This window comes from Lissotriton vulgaris, chromosome 10 (genome assembly GCF_964263255.1).
Source record: "Lissotriton vulgaris chromosome 10, aLisVul1.2, whole genome shotgun sequence".
Lineage (NCBI taxonomy): Eukaryota > Metazoa > Chordata > Amphibia > Caudata > Salamandridae > Lissotriton > Lissotriton vulgaris.
In genome coordinates, this window is record NC_141698.1 from 224,455,835 (window position 1) to 224,483,473 (window position 27,639).

Consider the following 27,639-nt stretch of genomic DNA (forward strand, 5'->3'; position numbering starts at 1 on the left):
AGGTACCCGTATTGCCTTTCCCAGAGGAGCCGGGTACATAGGGGTCAAGTGGTTTCGGAAACCCGCGTAGTTTTCACTGGCGTGATGCGAAGAAGTGCTGCTGCCGGGAAGATGAAAAGTGGCTGGTGGAATCAAAGGCTGGATCCAAGGTGAAAAGAGCCTGAAAGCAGAGGGGACAGAGTCTGGGTCACTTCAGGGTGACCAGGGGCACGATAGACGAATGCACACTGATGTCTGGTGCGTCAGGTGAGATGACGCGATGCTAGACTCTTCAGAAACGGGGAACAGGAGACGACTACCAAAGTCCGGAGGTGAGCTGTCCCACGATAGATGTCAAGTGCTTGGGGCGTCAGTGTCCGGATAAAACACCAACAAGCCTTGGCAACTGCAACCCACACGGGCAGAGGAAATGAGCTTCGGTGAGAACAAGCAGGGTCAAGCTATGGAGAGTCAGTGCATGTCCAGAGCAACCAGGAAAGCCCACGGAAAGTCAAAGTTACTTTCACAGGGACCAACATTCCAACTGACCAGATATTGCGAAGGGACCTAGAGCTGAATCACAAAACAGCCCACGGAACACTCGTGGAGTGTAGACAAGAAACCTTAGGTGAAAATACTGCTCTGGGTCAGGTCTACACATAGCCCAAAGCACAGCCACAGGGGATTGCCAAAAAGCATATGCTTCTACAAAAGTATGCGGTGCACAGGGGTTCGGGTTGCATGGTCCCCACGAGGGATACTGGGCTCAGAATTGCTGAGAGCGCAAATCGACCTCCGAGACTTTGGGAACCCACCTCCTATGTTGCAGAAATCTTCGGAGTCCTCAGGAGATGCAAACCGGTCAGATGCATTAAAGATGCCTGCCTTGCAGGGAAGGATCGCAAAAAGAACTATTGATGGACAGAATACAGAACAGTGCCATACATTCACCCCAGCACAGAGATCTGGGCCTAAATCCATCGTTTTGCTCACCATGCCATCCCAGTATGCACCCAGCCATATGCAAATCAGTCTTGACCCTGCGCCCAATGTTTCAGTTCCAGGGAGCACCTGGCTTGGCAGTTCAGGCTGGACTGATCCCATGAGGCACGGGGTCAAGACTGATTTGTGTATGGCCAGGTCTAAACTGGGGTGGCATGATGAGCAAAATAATGATGGGTTTAACCCATATCTCTTGACTGGGGGTGAATGTTTTGATTTGTTCTGCATTCCATCAATCAATTGTGTGTCTTTTGCTTTCTAGCCGAAGTGCGCCAGGTATGCCCAGACCTGGGTCCTGGGCTCACTGTGCCACTGGAATCAAGCTATCCTGGCTGAAGATGGGTGAAACCCCGAAACCGGTCCTAGGGTGCTTGTTTACTGTCCAGGAAGGACCTGGCTTGGCAATTCGGGCTTGACTGTTTCCATGAGACACAGGGTCAAGACTGATGTGCCTATGGCCAGGTCTAAACTGGGGTGGCATTGTGAGCAAAAGAATGATGGATTTAACCCAGATCTCTTGAATGGGGGTGAATGTTTTGATTTGTTCTGCATTCCTTCCATCAAATTGTGTGTCTTTTGCTTGCAGGAGAGTAACTCTTTTACTCCAAGGGAGATTCTTCAGTCATTCAACGTAGTGTAGATCGTCGAAGTACTTAGTTTCTGTAGCAGAGTTTAATCCAGGTAAAATCTAAAGTCCTGTAGTCAGGGTTCCTACTTTATACCCAAGGAAGGGGTGTGACAAACTCTGGGGACCCACGTATAGGAGGGTCAGGACAGAGGGATGGCTACACCCATGTCCTTAGCCCAGTTTCGCGCCAGAGCAAATGGCTCCTGCAACCGGTTTCAGCTGGACTATGCACAGGAACACCAATTGTGCCCCCAGTGCAGACTTTCTGGCACTCTGAGTGCACCCACTGAGCCCCAATACACTAAAGCCTGTCTGGGAGTTGGTCACACCTCCTTCTGACAGGAAACCTATTGTCAGGCCTTCCCCTGCTCGAGCTCAGCAGCTGGAGGGCAGACTCGTGTCTGTGGCTGGCAGCATCCATTTTGTGATGCCCAGGTCTAGAAAGCTGGTACTGAGTAGCCCAGTGACTCACAGTAGTGGAGCTACAAGGGAGGAATCGTACCTCCCACACCAGTTACTGGTGTGGAGGTATGATTCCAAGGTGTTTGACACCAAACACAACATGTTTCTAAGCAGCCGTTTTAGAGTTGGCATTTACCGCAAGGTTATAATGCACTTTAAAATATATAATGTTGGCTGCATCACAAACCACCCCGGAAAATAGGTTCCGAAGGCTACAGAGGGGCTCTGCTCATGCAGGAGCACCCTCTCACATAAAACCCAGCACCCTGCCTTCAGGATTGATTAGGCCTGCCATAGGGGGGACCGATAGGTTTATATGTGCAGTGATATGGATAGATATAGGGAACCTATATCCAAGTAAGGGGTGCATGCACCACTTTACACAGGCTGAAGTAGCAGACTTGTGGTGCCATTTTGAATGGTCGCTCACAGGTGGCAGAATACATGCTGCAGCCCCTGGGAGGCCTATGGGGTACCTAGGCCCTGGGTACATAGTATACCACATATTAGGGACTTATAAGGGTACCCCAGAATCCAATCTGGAGTGTACCTAAACTACATGCAATCAATTTAGAGGAGAAAGCAGCTAGACTGGGGTCCTGGATAGCAGGATCCCAGTCAGACTAAGTCGGAAACAGTGATACATCCGCAAAAAGTGGGGGTAACCATAAGAAGCAGATCCAAGTCACCTACACATGGAACGAGGGATGCAAGGAGAAATTGGAAAGGAAGAAAATCTACCAAAAGCTAGAGAACAGTTCCCGAATCAAAACGTGCAATAGTCACAGCGACCCATAGTCCATCCGTGAGACTTGGTTCGCTAAATCAAAGCCAAAATCATATGGGAAATATTTGGTCACCTCAAAAGACTGTGAATAAAAAGCATAAGGTGTAAGATGAGCCTTAGCCGGCTGAGATGGGAGACTGGGTGCTATGCCAAAGGTGTCTTTAAAAAACCCAGGACCTAGGAGGAAATCTAAAGTTTGGTTAAATGATCAACATAATCCAGCTGAGCACCGCAAGAGGCCAAAGCCAATAGATCCAATAGGCAATGCAGCAGTCACCTGCGCTCCTGTGGATGAAATTGGCCAAAAGAACTTTGTACCAGAACATCAGTCTAGGGGGAGCCATGACATTCTCAATTGTGGAAACCTGTAATTCTTTTAATGATATTTCCAGCTCTTGAAAAAGTCACCACAGAAGATAATGAATCTATGAAATTTCTATTCCAGCCTTATGGTAATACACAAGAACCTACACTGGTGAAATTGTGGAAACCTGTAATTCTTTTCATGATAATTCCAGCTCTTGAAAAAGTCACCACAGAAGATAAGGCTGGAATAGAAATTTAATAGATTCATTATGTTAATACACAAGAACCTACACTGGTGACCTGGGACTTTGAACCACCTAGCTGCAAAAGTGCTACAAGAAAAGGAGTCCTCCTTAAACTGGGGTATTAAAGTCTGGAAGCCTCAATCAATCTCTTACCGGTTCCTTTTGTTCTTGCTAAAGTGTCCAGTAGCACGAATGTTAATATGAAAGTATATTCAGTACTAAAAAAAACAATCGGCAAAACGGTAATCCCAGCTGTGAATCCACAGTTAGGAACACGTAGTGTAACAACTTAATTTAGGCTGGTTAACAGTGGCCCTATATGATGGCTCCTGTGCCTGACAAACACAATGTCAAAATCTTCAGGAAAAACAACTAGATTATTTACAGGAAACTATAGAATTCTGTTCATGGTATGAAAGACACAACACTATTATGAATGCATTGTTCAGAAATGTTCACATTCTAATACACGAAACCTTGGCAACCGAGCCATTTGTGATGTAAGGCTTCACTGGCTACTTTAATCCAGCTATTCAAATATTGAGATATGGTTGTCCAAGAGGAGGCTTGGTGACATTTCTAGCTAATGGACTAAATATTACAAGTAAATAGATGATTACGGACGACAATAACCTCCTATTAGTAAAATTGAGGAAGTGACACAAATACACCAGGAATACACTTGTTCTGATTAATATTTATACAACTGGACTCAAAGGCAAGGTAGTCGATGTCCCTTAATCTAACAAGTAATTTATCAGAAGTAATTCAAGAGATATTTTCTTTGTAAATTATGATATCCTGGGACTTTAATATAAATTTGCTGTGGCATTTAGCTGAGAGGAATCAAATTAGCTGAGATAAAAGCAAGATTGTATATGGTTAACCCCTAATCAATACAGTATCCTTGAATGCAGTGGGTCAAAGGGTTTAGATTTATTAAAAGATCTCAAATCCCTTGGTCTAAGAGTTTTGACCATAAGCTATCAAAACAACACTCATGGACCTATCGGGCTGCAGGTTTGCAATCAAGAATTGATTTTACTGTTCAACTCTACCTTTATTTCAATTAATAACCTCATTTTGGATTCATAAAACAGGCAAAAACGACCACAGCCAACAAATCTTCGAGATCCAAGCCCAACACAAGTACCATAAAAAAGTAGAATACCTTCTGGGAGAAAGAAAAACAACGAATTATCTTTGTTCGGAAGAACCAGTAGACTCATTTATTCTGACGGCTTCACTCCTGGTTAAAAACTGCTATTCAGTTTAGTCAGGGTCTCCGATGGGGCAGTAGACAGAATTTACAGAACAATTATTAAGTGTCCAATCCTCGGAAACCAAATCAGCTAACCTGCAATTAAAAACTAATTTACAGAATCTAAATGGGATTAAAACATCAGCATCATGTCTTATTTTGAACAGGAACCGCAATAGAAATTTGCTTCCAGTAGGGAAGCATCAAGGGAATCGGGAACTTCAAACTAAAGCCAGATAATAAAAAATGATTTCTGGAGAAATATGATAAGAGAAGATAAAACCAAATCAAACCCTTTGGGCTAAGGCGTTGTTCCTCAGTAAAGGGAAACATTCAAGGGCTTTTTGAAGAATGATTAATAATTTGAAGAGGGCCCCAGTGAAGATTACAACTTCAACCATAACAGAATCTGCCGGTGTAGGTATCTTAATAAAGCATTTTAATCAACAGAAATTAAAACATACCTGTATCCAGGGGAACACACAATCAATATTTTAGAAGTGCAACTTTTAATCTAATTAAAAGCACTAGACAAGACTGGGCACCTGGCCCGAGTGGTATCTCGCAAGCCCTGTATAAGACCGATTCGGTTTTCTGGGCAGGGTACCTATCGAAAATTTTTAACAGCGTTCGTCCATCAGAAAGAGTCCCCGAATCCTTGGAAGGCCTTATAATAGCACCCATATTTAAAGGAGAGTGGTGGCAACCGCAAAGTTATCGCCTTCTCACGCTTCAAGAAACTGGGGCAAAGCTTTTCTCAAAGATAGTTCTGAAAAGATTATTATATTGGGCAGACGAGAAGCAGATTGTTTCTTCAAACCAACCTGGTTTGCTCAAGGATCAGGCACCTCGACTAACATTCTAGCTCTTTCAGTATGGTTGATAAATATAAACTATGCAAGCAGCCATTCTACCTTCGTTTTGTTGATTTTAAATCCGCATTAGATTGCGTTCAGCGTTATCTTCTTTGGTAAAAGCTGGCTAAACTAAACCTCCCTTCTTGTGTTTTAAAAGTAATTCCTTATACATGGATAATGGTGAAAATAGGTGATTATTCCCTTCTGTCAAGAAAAATTAAAACCTCTTGGGGACTAAAGCGAGGTTGTGTTCTTGCACCATATTTATTAAATCTGGTTTTTGCTGATTTAACTTGAGCGCTGGATGAAGTAAACCACATCCTCCAAAGTTAGGAGGCAAGAGTATATTTCAAATCTCTTCTACTCAGCTAATGTGATTTTGCTAAGCCAAACAAAGGTTGGACTTCAGCAACTAATAAACTATTAAATTATTTGTTGCTTACCAGCTTGGTAATAAATGGAAAAATAAAAAGTGATAGAAGTAAGCAACAAGATCCAAAAAAAATAGAAGTGGTTCCTAGAAGCACGACAAATGGAGCAGGTCAAAGCTTATAGATACCTTGGAGTAATATTCTACAAGAAGGGCTTCTTCCAACAGCATAAGATGCAACTGCAGAGGAAAGGCAATTCTTTACTATTGCCATTTTACTCGTTAAGGAGGTCACTGGGTGCTCCAAGCCATCTACCACTATTAAAAATAAGATCTACCAAACTTCTACCAACTATCTTGTATGGAAGCGAGGAAATGTGGGGAAGAGACACAGCAACACTAAATACAATTTGTCTATAAAAAATTTTTAGATCTTTTTCATCTACCATGCAAAGCCTCGCCGGCCCAGATAAGGTTAGAATTTGGTCTGTTTAATCAAATCCTTGCACGAAAAGGAGAATACAGTTTGGAAAAGAATAAAAACAAATACCTCAAATTGTCTAGGCCAGGCTCTTGCATGAAGTTCAAAGAAATCCATATTCTCCAACATGGAAGTATTTAATGTGGCAATAAAAGATCTGTCTGTTCGTTCTTTGTGGGAAATGTCTTCACCTCCAATAACTTAAAAAAAATTAAATCAATGGATTGATGAAAAAAACGTAAATGTTACAAGACAGAGTTGCTTGAACTTAGATCACACGCTGGGATGATCATTAATTAAACAAATAAACGGGTTGGGTCACGACCAAGGGGAGTTCTCCTATAAGGGCCCTCACACACCTCAAAGGATGTCATGCTTCATCATCGGGCTGATCCTTGTTAAGCCGGCCCGGCAATGCCAACAGGCCCTGCAGGGGGGCTCTTTGCCAGAGATATTTTACCTGTGGTCTTGGCTGATGATGGATGTGTGTGAGTTGTACATATGAAAGTGAGTAGAGTGTGGGGATGTGAATTAAACATGAATATGGGAACCAGCTGAACCAAATTTAGTTAGTGAGTTCCTTGTCATGATTACAAATATACAAAACTTGTAAGAGGAGTATCTATTAATCTCGTCACACATTTAAGTAAAGATGTCGGTCAACATGTTTCATGTCCTTTAGTGTCTCTAGGATCATGGCATTTCTTCATGAAACATGTTGACCGACAAACTGGGGTGGCATGGTGAGCAAAAAAATGATGGATTAAACCCAGATCTTTAAAAGGGGATCCCCTTAGGTGCCCTAAGGTACTTATAGCTTGGGCCGTCTCCATGCACTGCTAATCACCCCACATGTTACAGCACTCACGATATCTTCTATGCCATCATTGATAAGATCAGTGCAGTAGTATGATCTTTGGTGCTTTGAATTAAAAACGTTAATCTTGTAACTGACATATTCAGCTAATAGCATCCTGTTAGAGCAAGATGTTTGCCTCTACACTGTATTCTTATTCACTCTTTTTTACTTGACTGTTGACTACCTGAATGCTGTATTGTATGTTTTTCTTTTGGTCTTCGCTTAACCTTTAAAGTGTTCTGATACCTCCAGGTATAGCCAGCGCTATATTAAACTCAAAGTAATAATAATAAAATTATCTTCTCCATTAAGATAGTTTAAAATATATTTTGCTTGTATTTGGTAATGTATCGCATTGCACTAGTTATATTGAATTATTATTGTAGTATGTATGAAATGATTTTCAGCCATGAATGTAGGTTATAGTGTATGACCTAAAGACTATTCCTAGCAAAGCCACCTTGGACAAAATGCAAAAGTTCCCGAATTCCGGCAACCTCTGTAAATTCTCATTGCCGCTTAATGTCAAACGATTACTTGAATTCTATAAAGTTGTCTGTAAGCAGTACTTCTGTAATTTATTTAAACAATTTGCATTGTTTTTCAGAGTGGAAGCTGGTAAAATTCACTATCATAGAAGAGTTTTAGATAAAAATGGGCTGATCTCCATGCAGTCCCATGTGATAAGACTGCAAAATGGAATACACCAACATTCTATTCTTCTGCTTTTAAAACGATTTCATGTTGACAGGTGGGTATATAATGGTAAACCTGGATGGATTTTACACTTGAAATGATTGAATGAAAAAGTTAAATTATAAAGTATGTCTTTGTGGTGTATAAAATATGTTTGAGGCATGTGTGGCATGCAAGGCGTAAGTATGCCATCTAGTGTTGTTGGTGTATAAAATATATGGTCGAGGTATGTGTGCTGTAGATGCACACGCTTTGCATAAGCCCGCCAGGTAGTGTTGGGCTCGGATGATTACATGTTTTTGTTCCAAGAAGTTTTCTTGGAGTTAACGAGACTGTGCGACTCCTTTTGGGAATACTGTCAGTCAGTCAAAGTTTCTTTATTCGATTATTAAAATCATAAAAGAAGAACGAGCAATACACGGTAACATTTCATCATGACACATAGTAATACATACAGGAAAATTTATAAATTTACAAAGATTTTATAAGATTTTTTTTTTTAAATTTATAAAAATTTATAAAAAACCCTAAAAACACATTATACAAGAATAAAATTGTACCATAATCTAAAAAGTTCATTTAAGTATAGATGGTAATCATTGATCAAGGACATAGTGCCTGGCGTTGAGGCGATGCTTATTTATACGTGTGCCAGCAACCAAAAAACTAGCAACATGAAATGCCACTTTTAAACTGGATAAAAGTTGCAGAAATAGCATAGCAGGTTTAACTTGAGTAAAACCCATATTGCACAGTATAGGCAACAGGAATTTTTTTCTGCACTCTTTATAATGACCACAGAACAGGATAAAGTGCGTTGTGTCTTGAATAGAAAATTGGTCACAATCACAATGATCAGCATATTCAGGTCTAGACCACTTTTTAAAATTGCCCAGTATATAAGGAATTAAATCAAGGCGAAATCTTGTTAGGAGGAAACAATGGTATGGTTTATGTACCGAACCGAGATATGGTTCCATACCTGGAACAGTTATTATCGTACAATGTTTCCTAACCGTAGGTTTGTTCAACTCTGTGGCTTCCCTCTCCAGGACATAACGCTCAGTCAAAAGATTTTTGACTGTCTTTGTGTCTTCTAGATTTATCAAATGTGGGGAGGAAAAAAGTTCAGGTCGGCCAACTAGAGTTAGCTGCGTCTTGACATATTTTAGCCAAGGAATGTTATAAACATTGTCCAAGGCTAAGCAATCTTTAAAAATATGATGGTTTAGAGTGAGCTCCTGATTGAGCCACACTTTTAACCAGCCAATAACTGGGGCTGCCTTCAGGGTGTCGGTAATGTAGCCCAGGCCGAGCTCTGTATGTATTATGTAAGTAGAAATTGACTGGGGGACAGAGAGCAGAGTTCTCAGGAATTTATTTTCAACTTTTTGAATTTTATCATACTCCTGATTAGTGTACCCCCAAATGACAGAGCCGTATTGGGCAACCGATAAACATTTAGATTTGTAGACCTTTATAATGCTCTCCATGGGGCGAGCACCCAGCTTTTTAGCAAAGCCAAGCAGCCCAGCAGCCGCTCTTGCTACTGCGTTGCTTTTGGCCAAAAGCTGAGGGCCCCACTTGCCTTTTTCGTCAAAGATCACGCCCAGGTAGGGGAAAGATGGAACTCTCCTGACCTCCTTCCCTGAGCAAAAAAAAGTTTTAGACTTTTTTTTTTCTGCCTGCGGCTCCTACTATCATTACGTGGGATTTTTCTACATTAGTTTTCATGTCCAGTGAGGACATGAAATCCCCAAAAGCTGACAGAAGTTTGCTTAGTGCCACTCCAGAGCGTGCTAGGACGGCGTCATCCGCGTACAGGAGGACAGGAATCTTTTTTTCTCCTGCGCGCGGAATGTCCATGTGGGACGCAGTCAAAACTGCCTCAAGACCATTTATATAGAGTGTAAAGAGAAGGGGTGCAAGGATGCATCCCTGCCTAACCCCTCTCCCTGAATCAAAGTGACAGGTACATCTCCCTTCTCTGGTCACTCTGACAGACGTCTTGAGGTCTCTATGTAACTCTGCCAAGTATCCCACTAATGGGGCATCAAAGCCCATGGACAAAAATACTGCTCATAGCCATCTTCAGGTTTGTTTTTTTCCACCAACGGGTTCGGATGTACTATCTCAAACTCTGGTTCAAGTCTCCTTCGGTCTGATATATATATATATATATTTTCGATCTGTGTAGTCTACATCTCATACTAGACTTCGTAGTGGGTTTTCGGCTAGTCTCTTAGGCCTACTGGGCACGCCTGGCCGGACAACACTTCTCCATTTCGAACAAGATCGAGAATGACATGCTAATGGAACGCACTCAGTTCAGTTTCTGTTCAAAGTGCCACTCCAAAAACCCTCACCCCGACCAAAATACCGTTTGCAACTTATGTCCCTCGCCCGAAGATCAAGAGAACACCTGTGAGACCTGTAAGCCTTTTCGGCCTAAAAAGACTCTTCGAGATCGAAGGGCTAGAAGACAAGAAATGCAGAACAAGCAAATTAATATCCCCGACATCTTCGGTCGACAAGAGGAGGAAAAGGAGGCTTCAGCAGCACAGGAAGAATCCCTTTTCATACATGACTCAGAGTCTCAATCGGAAGAAGACTCTGGGACACTTCTGCCAGCACAAAAATAACGTACCGCAAATACTCCCCCCCCCCCCCCTCCCCCACCCCCCCAACCCCGTCCGAAATCCAAATGCTCAGCCTCTGCCGAGAACTGCTCATTGGGCGCCACTGCACACAAGCTATGCTGTGCACTGTAAACATGACTCAGAAGACTCATTCTCTGGCTTGGCTGAGAAAGTTCGGCCTACAGCACAGACCTCTATATCCCTTGCACCCGAGACCACAACACCTTGGTCTTCGGTCTTGGCTCCGTAAAAAAGACTCATTTCGAAATCTAACCTTCCTCCATCAGGGGCAAAGCTTCCACCACCGAAATGTTTTGTTTTTAGGGCTCGTACAGAGCCAATCCTGGAGCAATTTCACCAAAAGCTCAATCCGAAACCGAAAACACTACAAATTTAGCCTGGAAAGAAGAAAAATGTGGTGCAACCACCAAAATAACAAACTCCTTAGAAGCAGTTGAGTTTTGAGGAGGCTTCGGACGTTTCTGTTCAACTCCGAAAGAAGAAAAGAATGAATGCTCTAACTAGTCCATTGCACATTCCCATTCCTACGTCACCTGTACCACCCACTCCTCAATTATCTGATGCAGGTAATTTCTCCTCGGTCAACAATAGATGAGGATCAAAGACATCCCAGATGACTCCACAGCAGAGGGATCCTTGGGACAATTATAATGTTGACTCTGATCCTGATTTGTATCCTGCCCATCAATCACCACCTGATGATGCATCTGCTTATCAGGATCTCATAGCCAAAGCAGCCACTTCATCAGGTGCCTTTATATAAAGACTTAATAGAGGCCAATTTCCTCTTTGAAACTTTATCTAATTCACAAAGCAGGGTAAAATACTTACCACTTCATAAAGGTATGACACTCCATGCAGATCTTTTTTAACATCCAGTCAAAGCAAGAATAATTAAAAAATAAAAAATACAAACTACCACCTTCAGACCCTATTTTTTTTTTTATTTTAGACTTTAATTAACTCCTTACTCATTAGTATCCAATGCTAGGAAAAGGGCTAGCTCCCAAACCACTGGAGGAGCACCACCACCAGAAAAGGAACCCAAACTCATGGATGCCTCTGGTAAAATAGTTGCAGCACAAGCATCTAATCATTGGCATATAGCTAATAGCCAAGTATTTTTAGCAAGATACGAAGGGACCCTATGGGTGAAAGGGAGGGGCTTCTCCAACATCTCCCAAAGGAGCACAGAGTTTTGGTGATAAGTTTGCCATCATTAACCAACTCTTGATGCTAGGAGTATAAATACTTGTATCATAATGAGTAGGCATGCATGGTTAAGGGGGTCAGGTTTCAAACCTGAGGTACAACAGACCATATTAAACCTTCCATTTGACAAGGAACCTTTCTTTGGTCCCCAGGTGGACACAGTCCTTGAAAAAAATTAAAAGGACACAAGTAGCAAAATCAATGGGAGCTCTGCAAACTAACCGCTTAAGAGGTTCCTTAGTAGGCCCACTTCCAACTAAGGGGCAAGGACATTTTTCACAGATACCTCTGGTTCACAATATAAAACTCTGGGACAAACCTCAAAAACCAAAACGTTCTACAGAGATTCCTAAAGTAATAATTGTAAAGGAAGAGGCAGAGGGTACAATACACGTTCCTCAAATACCAACAATAAACAATGACACCTTTACCTTCCCCCCCCACAACACCAAATAGGGGTTGTCTTCAACAATTTCAGACCAAAGGGTCTTCGACATTATCCAACATGGTTATTGTCTGGAGCTCATAACTCCTCCAAATATTCCACCTCGCAAACACAAACTATCCATGCAATATCAAATCTTTGTGTAACATGAAATAACAGCTCTGTTACAAAAAGGAGCAATCTAACTAGTTTCACCACAATTTCATGGGAAAGGAGTGTATTCACGGTACTTCCTTATTCAGAAAAAAGATGGATCTCTCAGCCCCAGTCTAGATCTCAGACCACTAAATCATTACATAATATTAGAACATTTCGAAATAGTCCCTCTTCTAGAGATCATCCCTTTATTACAAAAAGGAGACTTCATGGCAACCTTCGATCTAAAGGACGCCTATTTCCATATACCAATTCATCCTGCACACATAAAATACCTCAGATTACAATTTCAAGTAAATCATTATCAATTCAAAGTTTTTCCCTTTGTGATCACTACAGCACCGAGAGTGTTCACATAGTGCTTAGCAGTTATGCCAGCACATCTGCCAAGGGAAGACATTAATGTCTTCCCAATCTAGCCAACTGGCTAATTAAACCAAATACATTCAAATCACTCAAAAGACCCTAGATTTACTACATCAACTAGGGTTCACTGTCAAGCTACAAAAATCTTATCTACAGCCAGCTACTACTCAATCGTTTCCAGGGGTCATGCTCAACACAAATTTAGCATTGGAATCCCCAAACAAAGACAGAATACATAATATACTAACATAAATTCAACAATTTCAAACAAACTCACATTCACATGCTACCACTAGGATAGCTTGTCTACTAGATTGACTTTACAAACCACCATCAATGTGGGTCGATTAGACTGGTGCAAGGTGCCCACTAGAACTAGTGGACATCATATGCCAGGCTAACTTCTCACACCCATCGTGCTGGCCCACAGGCGTTACCTGTGGTTCACGGTAGGCCACAACCACTTTCAGTTTACCGTGCTCCCCTTTGGCCTTACCAGCACCCCTCGTGTGTTCACGAAAGCGATGACTGTGATCGCAGCTTATCTGCGCAGATCAGGGGTTTCAGTCTTCCACTATCTCGACGACTGGCTGTTGAAGGTGGGCCCACCCCAGGCTGTCGCCTCCCACCTCCAGACTACGGCTAACCTCCTGCATTCGCTGGGGTTCACCATCAATGTGCCAAAGTCACACCTGATTCCCTTAAAGAAGCGATTTTTCATCGGAGCGGTTCTGGACACAGCGCAGTTTCGGGCCTATCCTCCCTAGCAGCGAGTCCTGGATATTCGGGCTATGATTCCGATTTTTCAGCCTCTATCCTGGGTTTCGGTCAGAATGACCCTGAGGCTACTGGGCCTCTTGGCCTCCTGTATCCTGCTGGTGGAATACGCCTGGTGGAATATGCGGGCTCTGCAGTGGGACCTGAAGTTCTAGTGGGCGCAGCATCAGGGGTATCTTTCCGATTGCTTCCAAATCTCGGACGGCACTACATGCCAGTTGCAGTGGTGGCTAACGAACCAGGATTGGGTCAATGGCAGATCCCTCTCCCTTCCCTAACCAGACTTCACAGTGGTGAAAGATACCACATAGGAGAGGTGGAGATTAGATGTCTCCGGGGAGTCCAACTCCACATCAGCCTTCTGGAGGTTCGTCTTGCACTAAAGGCATTCCTTCCCTCTGTCCGGCGAAGAGTAGTCTGGTGTTCACGGGCAACACCACCACCATGTGGTATTGCAACAAACCGGGCGGGGTGGGATCGTGGACCCTGTGTCAAGAGGTCTTTGAACATATATCTAACATCAGTGCATATCCCTGGTGGTTCAACACCTGGCAGGTTCTCTAAACTCAAGGACAGACTGCTCAGTCCGCTACTCCCTTCCCCACTCCCTTCCCCCAGCACGACCTGCAAAACCTCTGAAGCGCGCTTCAAGGGGAGCACCCCCCCCTGTGACCCCCTGTGGGAGGCAGGATCCAGTGATGCCTGCTGGGTTGGCGGGTCATAACATCAAACTGGGGGAGTCCTGCAAACTATTCAGAAGGGGTTGTCTCTACCTTCTGCCTTCTCCGCAACCTCTTGACTGTGGAACATCTTTCAGTTTTGTCAGGGAGTGCACATTGACCAAGGTCATGTCAGCCCTATAACTCTAACAACAGGAGAGTGTTAATATACACAACAGACAAAGTGAGCTAGCCAAATTCTGTTCGAAACGGTACTAAACTGTTAGACGTGGCTGTTATTTTCAGTTGGAAAAATAGAGTGCACGTGTTCAAAGATCTAGCTAAAAGGACCCTCAGGCCCCAGTGGAACACTGGTAGCCAGTTGTCTTCATTGGATCCTCCTTTTTGCTAGGAAGGTGAATGTGAGTTTAAAAAGAGTGTGCACTACTCCTCAAAGTTAATTTAATAAGAGGGTAGCTCTAACTCTATTAAAACAGTGATTGATAAACATGGTTATTTTTCTGGACTACTATAGGTTGTGCAAGTTTGAACCAACTAGTCCCATTAGTAAAGTGAAAATGAAGATAATATATAAAACACGGTCAACATGTTTCTGCCTATTAAGCCAAATTCGCTCGGCATTCGTCAGGACCAGGAAAACAATATCACTCGCTGTTCGGAGCACGCTAAAGTGCTCAGACACAGGGAGTAATGACACTGAATAATACGACCTGTAGTTTATCGAGGCTCCTTGTGGGAAAGTCTTCCCCAAGTTTCTATGAGCTCCTTCTTATAGGAAAAACAATAGAATATTTTATTTTTTGATAATGAGCCCCATGGGCATTGCGGCAGGAGGAAATCTTCACGTTTGGGCTTTGTTACCAAACGACTCCCTGCTGAAACACCTACACACGGCCACTTCCGCCGCCCGTATCTAAGACTTTCCCACCTGTGTTTTCCTGGTCCTGACGAATGCCGAGCGAATTTGGCTTAATAGGCAGAAACATGTTGACCGTGTTTTATATATTATCTTCATTTTCACTTTACTAATGGGACTAGTTGGTTCAAACTTGCACAACCTATAGGACAGGGAGAGAATTCGGATTTATGGCCTGGCCCACAGAGCTTCGAGAGGGAGATCTCCAGTGAAGAAGGGCTCCAAGAAGGCCCATTCGTCTTCGAAGAAGAAGTCTTCACGTCCTTCTATCTCAGCGTCGGGCTCGGCGCTGAGAACAGATCCACAAGAAGGATTTTCCTCTGGGAAGCTGCCGTCGACGGCGGGCTCGCCGTCGAGAGGAAGGCCAGGTACGTCGACGACATCGAAGGCACCGGCGGCATCTTCGAAATCGCCTCCGCCGTCGTCAACCGGGCGGCGATCGGCGTCGAGGAAGGCTACTCCGCCACCGTCAACCGGGCGACGGTCGGCGTCGAGATCCATTACCCCTCCGCCGTCGTCAACCAGGCGACGACCGGCGTCGAGGGACGTCACCTCGCCGTCGTCAACCAGGCGACGATCGGCGTCGAGAAGGGTGACTCCTCCGCCGTCGACGGGTGCTCGTCGATCGGCGTCGAGGACGCGGTCTCCGTCGGTGCAGCGGCAGCGTTCGGCGTCGAGGGTGCCCAATACCCCTCCGCCGTCGTCGCACAGGCATCCGACGTCGAGACATGGCTTTACGTCGGCGACTGACCATCGCCGTTCGACGTCGAGGCAAAAAGCTCCGTCGACGACAGGGCGAGACCGTTCGGCGTCAAGAGAGAAGCCTCCGTCGGCGACTGGACATCGTCGTTCGACATCTAGGCTGAGGTCCCCGTCGACGACCGGACACCACCGCTCGACGTCGAGGCAGAAGGCTCCGTCGGCGGTTGCTCATCGCCGCTCGACGTCGAGAGACTACGAACATTCTCAAGGGCATTCGGGGTCGAGACTGTTTGATCCCCCAACTCCTTGGAAGCGGTCGGCTGCGAGGAGTGAGCGCTCGACATCTAGGCACTCGGACACGATCATGGTGACAGAATCTGCTTCTCACCATTCTTCTCATCGGTCCTCGGGCTCCTCTACTGCGCATTCCAGATCCAGAAGCCCTGTGCACAGGACTCCTGAACGTCGTCCAGACCCTTCTGCGGGGCGCGTCAGGCTGTCACCGAGATGGTACAGGTCCCTGGACCATTGGAGAGACGATGGGGCTACCAGGCGTATGCAGGAATATGCCAGCCCACGCCACAGGTCAGCTCTCCAGGACCTGGTGGAGGAGATGGACAAGCGTAGCCCTCCCAGGCGCTCAACGCCTGTGAATCTACCCGCCAAAGCACCAAGGAGGTCCCGCTCGCCTACAAGGAAAGCTAGACGGGATGGTCGGGGAAGATCTAGATCGCCTGCAAAAGACCCTAGACTGGATGGCCGGAAGACCTCTGTCCCTCCCCGGGGCAGATCTCCTGTGCGGTCTCCGTCCAGATCCCCCAGGGCGTCCCGATCCCCTAGAAGAGACCATCGTCCAAGGGATCGGGTCAGGTCTCGCTCTCCTAGACGGGAGGAGCGCTCCAGGAAGTCGAGGGAGCGGGGACGCAGTTCTCACCATCGACATAGACGTACCCCGTCTACCTCTTCCACTTCATCTACCAGATCGTCGAAGAGGGACTACTCTCCGACTTTGACGGACAGTCCAACGTCCAGGTCCTCCCCTGTGGATGATATTGGCACGTACCTGGACGTTCTGCAGAGAGGTGCGCTTAAACTGAACATCGAAATGTCTGTCCCTCAAGTGACGACGACGGTCATTTTCGAAACCTTGCACAAAAAGGCCATCTCCAGACCTCTGCTGCCCTTGGTTCCGGGGATTATGGACCCTGTCAAGGACGTTTTCCTAACCCCAGCGTCAATCAGAGCAGTGCCAGCACGCATTACGAAGAAGTACAAACCTGCGGCTTCTGACCCGGTGTTTGTGAAGTCTGACCCTCCGGCGGACTCTGTCATCGTGGCAGCGGCGAGAAAGACACATGCAGTTGCTGGTTCGTCAGTCCCGCCAGATAAGGACAGCAAGATCCAAGACTCCTGGGGTCGGAAGGTTTGCAACTCTGCTGCTTCCACTCTTAAAGTCGCCAGTGCAGCTGCGCTCCTGGGTCGGTATGACAGAGCCTTATGGGACTCGATGGAGAGATTCAAAGCCAAGCTGCCGAAAGATGACCAGCAGGACTTTGAGGAAACGGTTACAGAGGGGTGTCTGGTGGCTAACCAGATGATCAGCACGGCCGCGGATGGGGCGGTGCTTTCGGCTCATTCCTATTCCCATGGAGTTTGTGCCAGAAGATCGGCCTGGTTGCGCCTTACAGGGCTGAAGCCGGATGCCCAGCATCGGATTCTGAATCTCCCTTTTTCGGGTTCCGCCCTCTTCGGGGAACACGCGGACGAAGAGATGACCCGAATGAAGACTGAGCTGGACACGGTGAAAGCGGTGGGTTTGGAGAAGAAGAAGGAGTTCAAGCCCCGCTTCAAGTCCGACAGGGGGAGAGGGGCCCAGCAGAGGGTTCAAACCCCTCAGTGGTCGCAGAACAAAGCTCAGGGAAAACCCCAGTTTCGTGGTAAGCCAAGCAGGGGCAGAGGGGGCCACCAGCAGTCCTCCAACGCCCCGAGAGGAGGAAAGGCCTGAACAGTGGCTTCCTCTGACACCGTTGCCCACTCCAGTGGGAGGAAGTGCATCTCAACACCTGGAAGAGTGGGTCAGCATCACAAGAGATCAGTGGGTGCTGTATATACTGCGAAATGGGTACAGGATACGTTTCCGTGCTCTTCCAAAGAGCATCCCTCCGAAGAGCTCTTGCCCTCACCAACTGAGCTTGCTCCGACGATAGGTGACGATCCTGCTGCAGAAAAGAGCGATAGAAGAAGTACCTCGCGCTCTAAGAGGCAAAGGAGTTTACTCCAGATATTTCCTTGTCCCCAAAAAAGATCAGGAGGACTGGCTCCTGAAGGGTCCATCCCCGGTACGGGTAACGCAAGATCTGCATCTGTGCCTGCAACAGCTTCACAGGCTCGGCCTCCATGTGAACCTGGAGAAGTCAGTCCTGCGGCCTACACAATCCATCCACTACCTAGGCTCCGTTCTGGACACAAGCGTGGGAAGAGCGTTTCCTTCGGTGGAGGGACTTTCTTCCATGAACCTGAAGTGCGGGATTCTGCTAGAGTCTCGTCCTCCAACAGCACGACAGGTGGCGTCTCTGCTGGGTTCCATGGCCTCCTGCATTTTTCTCATCCCACACGCCAGGCTGAGAATGCGTCCTCTACAACAGGCCCTGGAGGATCAATGGAACCAGGCAACAGGTCGTTGGGACGACCATATCCATCTTTCCCAGGCGACAAAAAAATCCGTCAGATGGTGGACTCGGAGACACAATGTGATGGTGGGAGTGCCGTTTCATCAACCCATTCCGTCCCTCTCCATAGTGACAGATGCCTCCCTGCACGGCTGGGGAGCACACATGGGTCCGCTTCAGATTCAAGGCCGGTGGTCTGCGCAGGAGCAGACATACCACATCAACATGCTGGAACTCAGAGCAGTATTCCTGGCTCTCAAAGCTTTCCTGCTGGCGATCACTTCCAACTCAGTCCTGGTTCAGACGGACAACACGACAACCATGTTCTATCTGAACAAACAAGGAGGCACAAGATCTCGCCCACTGTCTCGAGAGGCTCAGACAATATGGCATTGGCTCCTCGCTCGAGGTCTCACAGTGGTGGCGGTGCATCTTCCGGGCGAGTTGAACGTCAAAGCAGACGCACTCAGCAGGCACTTCGAAGATCAGCCAGACTGGGTGCTAAACGACGAAGTAGTAGAAGAGCTTTTTCGTTGCTGGGGACGTCCGTCCATAGACTTGTTTGCAGACGACGAAAACACCAAGTGCCACACCTTCGCGTCCAGGTTCCACAGACCAGGGACGCAGGGGAACGCTCTTCTGTTGGATTGGGCAGGGATGTTCGCGTACGCGTTTCCTCCCCTGGCTCTGATCCAGAGAGTGGTGTCCAAACTCCTCAGGACGACCATGGAGATGATCCTGATTGCTCCAGACTGGCCTCGACAGTGGTGGTATCCGGACCTTCTACATCTGTCTGTGTGTCCACACAAACGACTCCCTTGCAGACCAGACCTGTTGAGCAAAATGAACGGGAGGATAATGCATCCCAACCTCCCATCATTGAACCTAACAGCATGGCTCCTGAGGTCCTGCAATACGGACATTTGAACCTGCCTCCAGACTGCATGAACATTTTGAGGGAGGCTAAGAGGCCGTCCACGAGGGCATCCTATGCCTTCAAGTGGAAAAGGTTTTACTTGTGGTGTAAGGATCATCATTTGGATCCTATTAAAGGGCAGGAGGACATCATCTTACCATACCTCCTTTCCCTCGCAACGGCTGGTTTGAAGTACGCTTCCATTAGAGTACATTTGTCAGCTATTGTGGCCTATAGGAAGTCCCCTGACCAGGTGTCTTTCTTTCAAGTTCCGGTGGTCAAGGATTTCCTTCAGGGTTTGAAGAAAGTGTATCCCCCTGTGCGCAATCCTTCTCCTCCGTGGGAATTAAACCTGGTTCTATCTCGGTTAATGTCTCCACCTTTCGAGCCCATCCACAAGGCTTCCTTACAACATCTCTTGGAAGGCAGCTTTTTTGGTGGCCATTACCTCTGCACACAGGGTCAGTGAGATACAGGCGCTCTGTGCAAAGGAACCTTATACGGTATTCCACCATAACAGGGTAGTTCTAAGGGCTCACCCTTCTTTCTTGCCTAAAGTCATATCTGATTTTCATATAAATCAGTCTATTTCCCTCCCTTCCTTTTTTCCAAATCCGACGACCCCGGCTGAGCGGTCACTTCACTCCTTAGATCTTAAAAGAGTGCTGAAGTTTTATTTGGAAATGACTAAAGGGATTAGGAAAACGGACCAACTGTTTGTGAACTATGGTGCAATGAGAACTGGTTTTCCAGCGGCAAAGAGGTCCATTTCCAGGTGGATTGTCTCTTGCATTAAGTTGGCCTATCAACTTGCAGGGAAACCTTTGCTGATGTCTCCGAAAGCGCATTCCACTAGAGGGAAGGCGGCTACAGTGGCTTTCTTGCATGACGTTCCCATGTCAGAAATATGCAAGGCCGCGACCTGGAAATCAGTGCATACTTTTACGAGGCATTACTGCCTCGACTCTGATTCCAGGACTGACACTCAAGTAGGGCAAGCCTCTTTGAGGAATCTGTTTGGGTAGTCTATTTTGTCTACTCGAGCTTATTGATGAGATTTCTGTCTTATCTTTCCTTTGCCCGCAGAGATGAGGAGAGGCTCGCTATTCTATTCTAATGCTTATGACTATTGATGAGGATCCCCTGGAAGAGAAGTATTAGTTACTTACCTGTAATCCTAGTTCTCTTCCAGGGGTATCCTCATCAAAGTCATAAGCAACCCTCCCGCCTCCCCGGGCAAAGGATACTCGTTCATATGGAGATATTGTTGACCTAAGTGTTATTGGGTTTGGTTTTCAGTCTCCGAAAAGAACTGCCTAACTGCCACTCCTGAGGCATGATGGGATTCAGGGGGTCATGAGTGCCTTAAAGGCACAGTGTCAGTTTTTTGTTATTTAGCTACAGGTTAGCTTTTCAGTCTGGTTACACTGTGTGTTTGCAATGCAGCCTGGGAGCTTCCTATGCTTCCAGTGAGTTCTGAGAATTTCTACTGCTTTCTGAGCATTAAAACAATTCCGAAACAAACTTGGTGTTTTCTCCTGTTTCTAATGCTTATTATTCATGTATGGTGGAAATTCTTCACAGCATATTTCAGCTCTAATGTGATTTGGCTGCTATTGCTTGTTTTTTATATATATATTATTTATATATATATGTGTATTTATATGTGGGGCACATATAATATAGTGTTTCCGGGGTCCCGCACATAGGCGGGAATATTCTAATGCTTATGACTTTGATGAGGATACCCCTGGAAGAGAACTAGGATTACAGGTAAGTAACTAATCCTTATAGACCAATTAAAATACCACTGTACACAGTACTGGCTACGTTCGAAATGTGGACGTTAGGGTGGCGGCCTTGCCCAGCCTCCTCCGGGCATGGTTTGGGCTTTGCCTGGCATGGCCCTTGCTGCGGGCTTTTGCTGGCACTTATAAGCGCATGGTGATGAGGCGCATCCTGGCGATGGGTAGGCCACGGGTTACTGTTTCCCGGTTACCCTGACAAACTACAGAGTCAACGCCTCCTGGGGCTAGGCAGGCGGGGGTGGGGCTTGCAGTCTCCCCGTGGTTCGACCAGCAGCAGTTGTCCCTCACTGTGGGCTTTGGCTGGCGCTTATAATTACATGGTGATGTGGCGCCTCCTGGTGCTGGGTAAGCTTGGGCTGGCAGTTCACCCACAGCCCAAACAGTCTGGATTTATTATGATCTCCAGAATAATTGTTTCAAAAACATGGATTCATACATTGTTTTCTTAATTGAATTGATATTCGCCCCTCCCTATACATCTTCAGAAAGGTGCTAAAGATTTAGCTATTTGACTGAACGGAACTGCTGTCACCCCCTACCCCCGTGTCTTGAGACCCTCCCGGTTGAGTAGTGCTCTTATAATTCCCTGATTGATTGACCCACCTGATAATAGTATTGTTTTAGCAGTTTATCTATCCTATGCTTAGCATTAGTAGTGTTGTAAATGAGTCAAAAATATATATATAATTAGATCATTGTGTGCCTTGTATTGTTGTCTTGTCATGAACCTTGTATTTTTTTAAAGGTATGTTTAGTTAAACAACAATGGTATGTTGTGTATTTCAAGATTTTCTGTAGGTGAAAGTAAACAGTATTCCTCATCTACTCCCTCTAGGCGAAGTAAATATGATATTCTAATGGAAAAAATGTCTGCTATTCTTAAAACCAGAAGAAACCAAACTGAAACTTTGCTGAACCTGAGGGAAAAATTGGTGAGGATGGAAATTCTTATATATTCTTGGCTAGCATGTTAAATTTGTGTTGAGATATCCAGTGGCAAAAGGACATTGCACTATCACGTAATAAGATTTTAGCAGTTGTTGACTTTAAATAATGGTGGTTGAAATTTTAACTTGGGTTTTGATGTTAATCATGATGATTGATAAATGCTTTTGATTAATATAGGAATTTGACCACTTGTGTTTTCACACAAAATTAGCTGTATGAATCCTAATATTAAATTGTTAATTATGATTTTGTTGGGGGACAGAGACCGGAACCAGCAACCTTTATTGCAAAAGGACACCAAAGCATCACTGGGAGCTTCTGATTGCATTCTGTGATTTCTCCATTAAGGCATTTCCAAATAGTAGTAGTAGAAAGTTTGTTTCAGTTAATTAAAACCATAACAATACATTTTGTAAAATCAAGCACTACAAATAAAACTCTTTGTGTTTATCTACATTCTGTGTCTCTGAGTCATTAACTTTCCGTTTCCAGTGCAAGTATGTTTTTTTAATTTAGTCATTTTAACATAAACAATGTACAATTTTAGAGCTGATCAAAAGCATTTGTTCGGCCATATAAAGTGTTCCTCCCAATGTTCTAATGTTCTGTTATATTTGGGAGAGCCCTCTACTGCAAATTCAGCCATCCTTTTTCCCTTTTCAAGGCAGGGCACAGGGTTACATTTCAGTGCATATGTATGAGCCAGAAGGAACTTTATTAGTAGGCAATTAAATGGAGTGTCAGTTGGATTTAGGGTTGCCATGATCGCCGATCTGCCCGTTCTTATACCTCTGGAGCTCATGGCTTTTTTTTAGAAAGATGCCTCATGCATGGGATAAATTCGGACAAATGCAGACAAGATGGATGAAGTTCTCCTTGCTACTCCCACATAGTCTGCAGTCTTTGGATCCGTCATGGACCCAGTTTGGCTGGTCAATGGTAGATGGAAATTTTCCCAAACGTAGCTGTAGTTATCTGTGGACCGGAAATGTAATTGTTAAATACGGAGCTGGAGTGAGTGATTTATATTTGGATATTTCCATCCAAGCAAGTTTTCTCGCGCTGAAAGTGGTTTTGTCAGCTAGAAGCGAATGGAATTTTGCCAATTTTATTTATGGCTGGCTTAAAGGCCGGGTAGGGAAGATTGGTTTCCCAGAGGTCTCTTGTGCAAGTGTCTGTTAAGGCTTTATTTAGGAATTGATTGTATGGGGACTTTGCGTCATTTTTTTATTTTGTCTCACAAGGCCTTGTTAATTTCTGAGGCTGCTGCAGGGATGTGGAATTCCTATAGCCCGACGCCCAGGACATATTGTTTGGGGTCAAGGGCAACAAGTGTTCATGTGTATTTTGTCCTTGGGACAAGTAGGCCTACCCCTGCAGCGCAAACCCTTTAGCTGCCAGTTTGCAGTACCATATTATGGATCAGGGAAGGGCACAGTCTGCAGGTAAGGTAATCTTTTTGTTCATATGTATATGCTGTTCAAACTTGTATCTATGGTTCAATAGTTAAAAACCTTTATTATTAGGGTGAGCTTTCAAAGTAAATCTTGTAAGCACTAACTGCACTACTGACAGTGCTTCCAGTATAAAAACGTGCACACACGTTTTTAAGGTTTAGCAATATTAGACTATGTATAATCCTCCCAGGATGCTCTCTGATTTGATGCAAATATTTGAAGAAGCTTGAAAGCAAGATTGATGATACTTTGATTTCAAAATAAAATGTTCTTTTAAAAAAAATGAAAGCAGGAAAAAAACATTTTGCTAAACTACTGTAAAATGTCTGGTACCATTTCTTTGCAGCATCATTTAGTAACATGTTTTTGATGCATGCTAGTATTTCCCAAAAATATTCATAATGGAGAATCAGTGTAACCAGTTCCAATAAGATTATGGGAAACACAAATAAACAAGCATTGGCAAAGCCAGTGGGTCTGAAATTTGTGGGCAGCTTTTCAGTTTTGTTAATGTGACTTGTTTTGGCATGGTTTTTGTAAACCTTTATTGGTGTGGGAGCTGCCCGGCCCTCACCATTATAACAAACATTGGCAAAAGCAAAAATTGTTTTTGGTCTCAAAAAGCAAACACTGCCACAGTAGTTACTCGCACTGAACAAACTTACTTTGTGTGCGGATATGCTCCATCTGAAAAAGCAGAATGCTGTCACTCACAGTGAAGCCAGCCAATACAGAGAGAGAGAGACAGACTTTTAATAAAAGCTAATGGTCATGGTCAACACCAGACCAAATTAGGGGCCCAATTATTAAAGAAAGTCTCAAAAGGGCACCCATGGTATATGTCCTTTCATTAAGTGCAGCTATATGGCTCTCGTGAATTACCAAACATTTACAGAAGTAGATCAAGAAATAGTACTCCTAGAAAATATTTGTGAACTGCATTTTAGCATGAGCAAATATGCATGTGTAGATTTGCTCATGTGAAAATCTAAGTGTTTGAAGTTCACTTTCCCTCCAACCACTTGTTTCCAACTCTGGAAGAAGGTTTACATCTGTCATTGTCAGGAGTAAATTTCCAACATTGGTCAGTATGGGAAAAGATTAGAGAGTTGTTGAAAACACTTAAAACATGCACGTTAGTAGGTTTGCACAGACTCAAAATGGCATTCTAACCCTGGAACTATTGCTTACCACTACCTTCAGCCCCAATATGTAGATCTGCTGAAACGTGGCAACATAACGGGACTGCAAGTATTCAAACACTACTATGGTAGGAGCCCTGGCATAATCAAGAGAGACTATATCAGAGCTCTTATATAATGCCATAATTTGTCGCGCACTACATGGAACCAAAGGGACATGTGGATTTTGTTATAGGACAAGTAGATTTAAGAAGCAACTTGCCCCATGGACAAGTAGATATTTTATTAAATTCCACACCCCTGCTGCTGTATTCGGTTTATAACTGTACCAATGCTTGATAGTTGCATACTTCCTTTCCAGCGTTTCATTTAGTACTCCAAATTCTAATCTGGTCTGCGCTGGTGAAGCACCCTCATCAATTTGGAAGACTGATTTATAGATGTCATCTGTACTTTGTTCAGCAGGTCCACGTCTTTCCCGTAGAGGGCTGTGTGTTGCCATATGATAGCCTAGGAAGCACTTTGGCTTTTATTGTTGCCAGTAGGGGTGTGTATGATGGCCCCTTGAGCTTTTTTGTTTGGGGCCTAAAGGCGAACGATAAAGCTTTTGCTCTCTGGGAGATGTAGGCTTTTTGCTGCTGGTGATTGTGCCGATTGTCAAAATAAAAGCCCAAGTACTTATAATTAGGCACTGCTTCTATCTTTTTTCCCTCCAATTGAGTATGTTGATTGACTGTCTGTCGTATGGTGATGAGTATCGTTATGCTTTTTGTGGTGTTTATCTCCAAGTTGTTATTGGTTATAAATTCCGCAAATCCCTCAAGGGACCTTTGAAGGCCGATCTTGGCTAGACTCATCAGTACGACGTCGTCCGCGTAAGATAGATGGGTTAGAGATAAGGTGCCTAATTTGGGTGGATAGGATGTAATCTTGTTGAGCCTTGGCGCGAGGTCTGCCATAAAAAGATTGAAGAGATGGGGGGGCCAGTACACAGACGTGGTTGAGCCCTTTGCTGATTTTGATCTTTCTTGATAGCTGTGCTCTGTCCCCCAGTTTTACTTCCATCCATGTGTTGGAGTATAGGAGCAGTATTCCTGTGAGTGTTTTGTCCGGAATATTCCAGCTGCGCAATTTCCCCCATAGGATATTTCGGTCTACACTGTCGAAGGCCGCCTTTAGGTCGATGAAACAGAGATGCAACTGCTGTTTCCTTTGTATATATTTGTCGGCTAACAGTGAGAGTGATAAGATGTTCGTCATTGTCCCGCTCCCTTTCCTGAAGCCTGTTTGATTTGGCGGGATTCTTTTTGTGCTATCGGACCAGCTAATCAAATCTTCAAGGAGTAATGATGCATAATACTTCCCATCTACATCCAGGAGAGCTCTCAGTCTGTAGTTTGCTGGAGATGTTCTGTCTCCTGCTTTGAAGAGGTGAAATTATTGAGCCTTGCCAGCTTGATGGAATTTGATTTTCACTCTACTTCATCAAATAGTTTTTTTTAAGTCTTCCACGCCTGAAATCCGGGTCAGATTAACAACTATTGTGGGGATGCCGTTTGGGCCTGGAGCTCCACTGCCACGGCTCTTCCTAAGTATTCTTCTTAGGTCTTCCTCACTGAAGCCTGGGTGTCCGAGCGTGTCTGCTGTTGCATTGCTCTCCGCTGTGTGTGCCTCTTCCAGATAGTACAATGTTGACCGTAGACCCATATCTGGGGGTTAAGCTGCACTGCATTCTGCATTCTTCATTCGGGTATGCTACGTCTGTGCAGGGCGTTACATGTCGGCCACAGGTTAGGGAGCTATTTGTTCTTTGTGTGGCCTTCTTCTTGTTAATTTGTTGTTCAAAGCATTCCTTGGAGGGGTATTGCGTTCTCTGCCCCCATTCTAGATATTTTGGAGGTGTTACGTCTGTAAATCTCTTTATTAATAGTACAACCCAGTCTGCTTCTTGGGCGTTTGATGTTGGGTTTGCGGGATGGTTTAGTCCATTGATGATTCTCCAAGATGCACTTGAGTTGGTGTTCTTTGCCATGCAGAGTAGTTTTGCCCACATCCTTCCGAGTTCTTTTGTATTCGCACATTGCCTTTTTATATTTTTTCTTGAGATTCTGTCTTTGGACCCCGTCTTTGGATGTCGTAGTTATCTTTTTTAGTGCTCTTGCATTTTTCCTTATTTCTAGTTTGAGTTTAACCAGACTTTTCGGAAGTGCAATATTGTGAGTTGAGGCCCGTGTTTTTTTAATGAGAAGCGGACATGATTGTTAACTCTTCACTGAAGCTCTCTCATTTTTTTTAATCTGGTTACCTGTAGTTGTTTCCCTTCCGATTTTTATTCCCTGTACTTTTACCGGAAGGTCTACAATATTGTCTGTTGTCCAATTCAATCGTTTCAGGTTAGTTGAAAACGAACTTTCTACGAATGTCTTAGTGTTACGATGTTTAAGCACTTTAGATTGAAGTAAAAATGCTGGTATGAATGATCACTTTTTGATGTGAATTCAATTGAAAATTGCTGAACAAAGGGCAATAATGGAAGTGAAACTGCTGTATAGTCGAGTCTTGATGTTGTCGACCCTCCCATATGGGTATACTGTGCCGGGTTATCGCCTGGAGTTCTCACATTAAGGAGCCGTAGGCCCAGAAATTCCAAGGTTGTTACCAGATGTTGCCCCGCTGGATCATAGCGCTCTGTTTTGAGTTGGTATTGTGGTGTCACATTCCAGAATTTATTGTCTACAAATAGGTTTTTTCTACTCCCAGCCTCCTGTTCAACAGCCTTTACATTTAGCCTTTAAGGTGTTTTGAGCAATGAGTGTGACATTCCTGTTGATCCTATGCTGCGTTAACAAAGC

At 44.7% G+C, this 27,639-nt stretch overlaps 1 protein-coding gene across 3 annotated transcripts in view; it reads left to right on the plus strand.

Annotated features, from left to right (window-relative positions):
• The window catches only part of GTF3C1 (general transcription factor IIIC subunit 1), a 2,762,707-nt gene that overhangs the window by 121,076 nt on the left and 2,613,992 nt on the right, over positions 1-27,639 (plus strand). For all 3 annotated transcript variants that reach the window (XM_086940909.1, XM_086940911.1, XM_086940910.1), the window contains exons 4-5: positions 7,845-7,988; positions 22,076-22,172. In XM_086940909.1, the coding sequence (XP_086797035.1) occupies positions 7,845-7,988; positions 22,076-22,172 (241 nt within the window). The remainder of the gene's footprint in view (positions 1-7,844; positions 7,989-22,075; positions 22,173-27,639) is intronic.